General features: G+C 57.2%; 1 protein-coding gene across 1 annotated transcript in view; it reads left to right on the forward strand.

Moving 5' to 3' along the window:
- VSX2 (visual system homeobox 2) overlaps window positions 1–5745 on the forward strand; it is a 19103-nt gene extending 13358 nt beyond the window's left edge. The window contains exons 4-5 of the mRNA XM_007459728.1: window positions 4425–4605; window positions 5420–5745. Coding sequence (XP_007459790.1) covers window positions 4425–4605; window positions 5420–5745 — 507 coding nt within the window. The remainder of the gene's footprint in view (window positions 1–4424; window positions 4606–5419) is intronic.
- Window positions 5746–7317: the final 1572 nt, after the last annotated feature.

Here is a 7317-nt window from a genome sequence, read left to right on the forward strand (position 1 = left end):
CTGCTGCGTTTATGTCGCTCTACACATGCTTGATTCTCTTACGGACACATATAAATTTTTTTTTTTTTTTTTTTTTTTTTTTTTTTTGGTATTCTTATTTTATGCCTGAAGGGACTGAGACTGAGAGAGAGCAAATAACTTGCCCAGGATCACACAGAAATTTTTTGCCACAGTGGGGAATTCCAGTTCAGGACTGGCTGCTTTCAGTGCTTCTTGCAAATGTTTAAGTTCTGCACACATGCTGGTTGCTTCCAGGAAGGGAAGAGAAAGGCAAATTGAAGAGTGGTTAGGGTTAATTCTAATTCCTTGTCCTCTTGCCTCCAAGGCACCAATGCCACAGCTTCCCTGCCAGCTGTCCTACAAAGAAATTGTTTTGGCTGTCCAGGTTTCCTCCATAAACGGGAGCAGCATCTGGTCTTCAAAGAGCCAGGCATTCCAGGAGCCCATAACCAAGGGTCTGGATGACTCCTGGTTTGAGCGACCAGCTGGCACCAACTCCCCTTGGAGCATCTGTGGGCAAAGTCTGATCTGCAGACCAGTTATTCATTTGTCCAAATTAGGAGACTGAGGAAAACAGTTCTGTTTACAGGCCCCAGAGATGATCTGAATCCCAAGTCTGCACCCCCTTCTTCAGTGTTCCAAGAAAGATGCTGTTTCCATCTGAGAGCCCTGCCCCCCTCTCAAGCTCATGGAATCCTGGGGAAGCCAGGGCAATGAAGCTTTCCAGGCACCCACACTTGGGCGGGGGGGTGGAGGGAGTGGGAGTGGTAATGAGCATCTCTGCTTTTGTTTACTCCACAATCCCTTCTCCAGAATACCTGATTCTATTTATTTTTATGTATTTTTTTGCTGTGCCATGCAGTATGTGGGATCTTAGTTCCCCATCAGGGCTTGAACCCTCGCCCCCTGCATTGGGAGCTTGGAGTCTTAACCACTGGACCACCAGGGAAGTCCCCAGAATACCTGACTCTAAACCGTACTGAAAACAGACACTTCTTTCATCAGTTTGTCAACAGAACTCATTCTTGGCAAAAACCAGATCTGACCTCATGCTCTTTATTTGTCCCTTATGAATATGTGTATGTTTTGCTGCAGAAATCAAAGCTGGTTTGACTATGGGGGTACTACTGCTGCTGCTGCAGGATGTTACATAACATGTAGTATATGCATCACATATTTTTTCTAAAATCCAAAACATTCTGGAGTCTGGTCCCAGTGGGTTCCAGTTAAGGGCTTGTGGTCTTGTTGTTTTGTAATGCACCGTATTCAAGCAGGAAGGTCATCTCCTGCCCAGGAGGCAGATGGCTTACTTAGATTCATAAAGATAGCCTTCCCAACCCTCTGTGGTCAGACATGGAATTCCACCTTAGAATTCCGTCGCCAAGGGGTTCATTCTTTGCTGTCTTCTCTGTGAGGTGGATGAAACCAGAAGTCACTTACACCTTTCTGTGGCTTTAGTCCTTTTAGATTTTTCCTCTGTGCAAAAAAGCTTGAGACGAGTACTTGTAGAGGGCGACCAAGTGCTGACGGGAAGGAAGATAGAACAGGACAGAGGTCTCAGACAAACTTCAGGCTTTGGGTAGGGCAGAGGGCCTGCAGGACAGACAGGGCCGCAGGGGACAGATCTAAACACACCGCAGAGCCAGGCCAGGCCGATGGCCGAGTTAGCCCGAACTCGCATGGTGCACCGCTTTCCGCTCTTTAGTGCACGGAGCGCAGCCGTCTAGTAGCCTTCAAATTACATAAACCCGTTCCTTGGCCAGGTTCGCTGAGTGCGGTGTGGGTCTAGACCAGAGGGAGGCCTTGCATTAGCTCCGCAGCTCTCCAGCAGGGACGGCAGGTGCTAAACCCGGTGGTGGCAACGGTGCGGCTCACCGGAGGCGGCGCCGCCCAGGGAGGGACGAGCGATCGTTTTCTAACAGCGCGGGCGCGGGTCAGTGTGAGGATTGAGAGGCCCGGGTTGTCTGAGGCCGCATCTCTCCCATTTTTAGAGGTTCCTAGTTATTTACAAACGAAGAAATGCCAAAACAGGTTACACACATTTGGGTCAACTTAAAGGTGTGCGAGGACCGTGCGGCCTGGAAGCAGCCCCGCAGAAAGTCTGTGACCGCGGGGCTCTGGGCGCCTTGGGGGTGCGGCCGGGGCGCCCCCTGCTGGATGTGGCCGGCCGCGCTCCACTGCAGACTCGGAGCTGTCGGGAGCTGCCAGGGAGCTCACTCCGCCACCTGGCGGGGGCGGCGGGAACCGCAGGGGCGCGCGGACTCAGCCCCCGCCGAGGCCTCCCCGCGGCCGAGGCAGCAAAGGGTTAAGCTGTCAGCAGCGCGAAGTTAAACAGGTGTCAAAGGCTCCCCATATATCTGCAGATTGAAATCAAATTCTTTGCCGTATAAAAAGATAAATTACCCAGGCGCTGCCGCGCGTCCCACTCATCACGCCAGCGCCAGACGGCAAGCAATTTTTTTTTTTTAATGTGCTAACGACCTAATCAAGCAATCAAGTCGGAGAAGATTGCAGAGTGACCGGGGCAGCCATCTGCCGGCGAGCCCCGCATTCATTTCCCGCGCCCCCGCGTGGGGAGCGGGCCGGGGAGGGAGCTGCCGTGGGGGAAGAGGGGAAAAAATCCTAAACAAATTAACACCCAATTTTCCCTGTCTAATTAGTTAAATGAGAAGCGTTTGGGGTCCCCCGGGGAGGGGCAGCGGCTTGCGGCGCGGCTCGCTCTGCCTCCCCAGCATTAATTAGTGCGGGTCAATGCCGCGGCTCCCGAGAGAGCAGCCGCTTTAATTTCCCGTGATATTTCAGTGCTTGAGGCCCATCGATTCAAACAGAAATTAACTTATTTTTCAATCAGCCCAGGGCTGCCCCTGGGGGTGACTCTTCTTTTGCCGCCTCCTGAATAGAGCTGGAGCAATTTTTCATCAAAAGCTGAAACCTCCGCCGCCGGGGGCGGGGGAGGGGGCCCGGAGGGAAGGGCGGGGACCTGGCCGAGGTGAGGGAATGGAAATCGCCCAGGAAACTAATAGATTCTCCCCGAACCCGCCTCTGCCCTCCTCCCATCCCCCCACATCCCGGGGCGCTTGGGTAGCTCGCCGCCGCCGGGGTTAGGGCCTGGAGGGGCTGTGAGGGGACCAGAGCGGGCTGGCGGGCCTCGGGGACCTGGAGGTGAGGGAATGGAAATCGCCCAGGAAACTAATAGATTCTCCCCGAACCCGCCTCTGCCCTCCTCCCATCCCCCCACATCCCGGGGCGCTTGGGTAGCTCGCCGCCGCCGGGGTTAGGGCCTGGAGGGGCTGTGAGGGGACCAGAGCGGGCTGGCGGGCCTGGGGTCCTTCCAGAGACCCCCGGTCTGCCGCGGGCCTCTCACCTGCTTGAGGGACAGTGCAGCTGTCCCTGGCTCTGGCCAGCTGCAGGAAGCCTCAGGAAAAATGCTTGGGGGGACCAAGAAATTCCCCCCTCCTCCATGCATGAAAGGGACCCAAGGATCTCCTCCCAAAATCAGGCTGGAGTGTTGCGGATACCCCCAGCCCACCCCATGCTCTTTCAGACCCCGCACCAGTCAGCTTTGGGGCCAGAGAAGCATCCCCTAGAGTGTCCCCTACCGCACTCTCCTAGGTCCTTACCTTCATGTGCTCCTCACACCAGAAGCATTTTGTCTTCCTTCCCTGACTGAAGGATGGCTGCCCAGCTCCCCCAGATGTCATTCCGAGTTAGGTCCAAAATTGTGCACAGTGGGTGAATGGAGGACACCATGGCGGGGCAGGACTTCGCCAGGACAGGGCAGAGAAGGGAGGCTGACTCAGGCCTCTTGGGAGTGTCCCCTGCCCTGCTTTGCAGCCATTCCCAGGCTTCCTGACACCTGGATGAAAAGCCCTGTGCTGCCTGAGTCCACACTGACCTTGCCTGCCAGGACTGCTCTGGCCTCTGCAGTTCTGGTGGAGACAGAGCCCTGAACTAAAGGCACTGGAAAGGACTTTGTCCTCTACGAGCCAGAAAAGGGATTCTGTTTGTATGCTGGAGGTGTGAACACTTGCAAGAGAGCTATGAGGGTCGAGCTTCTTGGCTGCAAACTGAGGACCACATGGGGAACTGCCCATCTGCTAGACCCTGTCTAGGAGGTGTCCCTATTCCATCACCTTAAACTGCTTTGATTTAAAAAAAAAAAAAAAAAAAAACATTTTGCCCATCATGTTCTCACAGGACTTGTGTCTCATTCTGGACACGCTGAGCCTGGAGGAACCCCAGGGGTACTTCGGGGTAGGTGAGCTTAAGTAAGGATGCCCTGCTGGAGAAAGCGAAGTCACAGGGGAATGGGGCCGTTGGCAATCAAAGAGGCGGGTCCCTTAACTCCAGGCAGACACAGTGGGGTAGGGACCTGGCCTCTGCCTGGTGGAGGACGCCCCTGACCTGTTCGTCTGCACTTACAGGTCTGGTTCCAGAACCGAAGAGCCAAGTGGAGGAAGCGGGAGAAGTGCTGGGGCCGGAGCAGCGTCATGGCGGAGTATGGCCTCTACGGGGCCATGGTGCGCCACTCCATCCCCCTGCCGGAGTCCATCCTCAAGTCCGCCAAGGATGGCATCATGGACTCCTGCGCCCCGTGGCTGCTGGGTAAGAGCCTGCACTCTCCCTGGGGCCCTGCCCACGTGGTGAGGGGAGCGGGCTCCCTGGAGGAGGGGACAGAGCCCTGGAGCAGGGACACCTGGCCACAACAGCCTGGCGGGAGAGAGGCCCTCCAGAGCCAGTATCCTGGTCTCCCTTGGGGGGCTCAGAGGGCAAGCTGCGCCCAGGGCTTGGTGTCTGTCCCTCGCACCCACCTACTGGGAGCCTAGGACTCTCATCCTGGACGGATCCCCCCTGTGAGTTCTTTTGTCGTGTGAGCAGGGGGTGGCTATTGCCCCAGGGTGTGTATCCTCCTCTTCCCTTGCCTGGAGCTGGGGTTGTGGTGAATGAAACACCTCTAGGTCTCTTTGGCCACCATTCTGGCCTTGCCCTAAGGACTTCTCCGCCCTAAATCTCTCCACCTGTCATCCTCCTCCACCTGCCATCTGGACTTGTGTCTGACAGCAGCGCCAGCTTATCTTGGAGTTCTGAGATCTGGAATCCCAAAAGGGAGGGCTCGGGGAGCAAGTGCTCTGCTCGGGAAGGGACAGACAGGACTCCCGGGGGCCAGGTGCCCTGGGACTTGGCTGGGAGAAGCCCTCTGCAGGCCTGGTGCCCCGCTGCTGGTCCGCAGCCTCATCCCCGGCCCCCCTCCCGCTGCCCCGGCCCCGACCCCGACCCCTGGGACTCGCGTGACTGCGGTGTATGAAGTAAGCCTTTCTGCTCGTCCTTAATTCTGGCCTCTCTCTATCTTTGCCGTTTTCAGTTCAAGATGGCTTTCCCAGGCGCTTTTCTAAACCCGAATACCAACAATTCTTTTTAGGGATGCACAAAAAGTCGCTGGAGGCGGCAGCCGAGTCGGGGAGGAAGCCCGAGGCGGAGCGTCAGGCCCTGCCCAAGCTCGACAAGATAGAGCCGGAGGAGCGGGCTCCCGACGCCCCGGCCGCCATGTCCCAGGAGGAACTGAGGGAGAACAGCATCGCCGCGCTCCGAGCCAGAGCGCAGGAGCACAGCACCAAAGTGCTGGGGACTGTGTCCGGGCCCGACAGCCTGGCCCGGAACGACGAGGAGCCGGAGCGGGAGGAGGCTCCGGACGAAGACAGGCCAGCGGAGAAGCTGAGTCCGCCGCACCTCGAGGATATGGCGTAGGCAAGGGCGCGCAGACACCGGAGCCCCGGGACTCTGCTCGGCTCTGCCTGGGGCCTGTGGTGCTGGGAGGTGTTTTCAGAGGCGGGGCCCAGGCCTGCTCTCAGCCACCCTCCCCCACCCCACAGGCCCTCTGTGACCCCCAGGGGACTTCAGGCACAACTCAGCCCTGGCTGAGGCTTTGGGCCACGCTGAGACATCCCTACCTAGTCCTGACCTGGCCAGCACCCTCCTCCTCCAACTAACAGACCTGCCTCAGAAGCCTTCTTGCCGCCCCAGAACACCCCCTCAAGCTGCTTTCAACTCAATCCTTTGGCGGCTCTCCGTGTCCGAATCCACCCCTTACTCTCTGTTCTCTTGCTCAATAGCGCCCTCCTTCCCAGCGCCACACCCCCTGTGGACTGTGCTCTGCCCAGACCCAAAGACTGCTGCTGCAAACACACTGGCCGCCACAGTGGCGACAAGGATGGAGGACCTGCACTCCAGTGCCGGTGTCCTGAGCGCCCCAGCCCCCAGCGAAACTCTGCTCCCCTGCCTGCTCCTTCCTCAGTGTGGATGATGTACTGTCCTGAAGGCCCAGGCACAACCCCTGCCGGGCCCTGGCGCTGGGGCCCAGATTCCAAATTCAACTTGGAAAGTCTCAGCCTGGGCCCCTCGGCCAGCCTTCAAGTCCTGCCCTCCACAGTCAGACTCAGAAACCCACCCTCCACACCCAGCCGGTCCCACCGTTCCTCCCCACACAGGTGCCAGTGCCGCAGGGGGCAGTGTACAGTACCTGCAGTGAGGCCAGGGTCTGCCCTGCATCCAGGGGGCACCTCTCACAGCTGCTGTGACTCACTGCACCTTTGGGAAGCCAAATCCTCCACCCAGGGCCCTTGGGTATGTGTTTCTGGAGCATCCTGACCGCCCCCTCCACCCCCCAGTATGCTGCTTGTGACCCTGACTTGCTGTGCAAGGCATCCTTCCCCTAGAGATTCTTGCAAATTACTGGTTCACATGTGCCCTGCCTTGGAGCAACCCAATTGAGCTGTAAAATGAACACGTAGGAAACCACAGATCTTGACTCAACTTGATCCAGGCCATTCCTGGAGTGGGCCTGGGGCTATAAATAGCTGTCACAGTTGATCACAAGAAGAGTATGAGAAAAGGCTAGAAGGAGAGCAAGGGAGGAGCCAGTGTTAGACCCAAACTAAGCTACAGGCACGCATACCTTCCCGCTGGGTGTGAGGCGTGGTGCATGTTCTCTAGAGTCAGACAGTGATGGGGTAGGAATAGGGGACGGGGCTTCTTTCTGTCTGCTGATGGGAGGACCTGTCCATACTGATGGCCTCTCTGCAGCTGCCCCTTCCACCCCCAGGCCAGGCACATGTCCCCCTCACCCCCATGGCATTTCCCTCTACTGTCCCACCCACCCTTGCAGGGGATCCCTTGCAAGAGAAAGGCCTGAGTCAGTGAGTTGGGATTTTAATTCCATATCAAAAGTTGATTTCTTCATTCCGTCCACGGACCTTCCCCCCAGTTCTTCCTGTCTTTGTCTCCCGTTGGTTTGAAGTGTTAGACTGTAGTCCCTGGTGT

The sequence above is a fragment of the Lipotes vexillifer genome, unplaced genomic scaffold, assembly GCF_000442215.2.
Source record: "Lipotes vexillifer unplaced genomic scaffold, Lipotes_vexillifer_v1.1 scaffold39, whole genome shotgun sequence".
NCBI classification, from domain to species: Eukaryota; Metazoa; Chordata; class Mammalia; order Artiodactyla; family Lipotidae; genus Lipotes; species Lipotes vexillifer.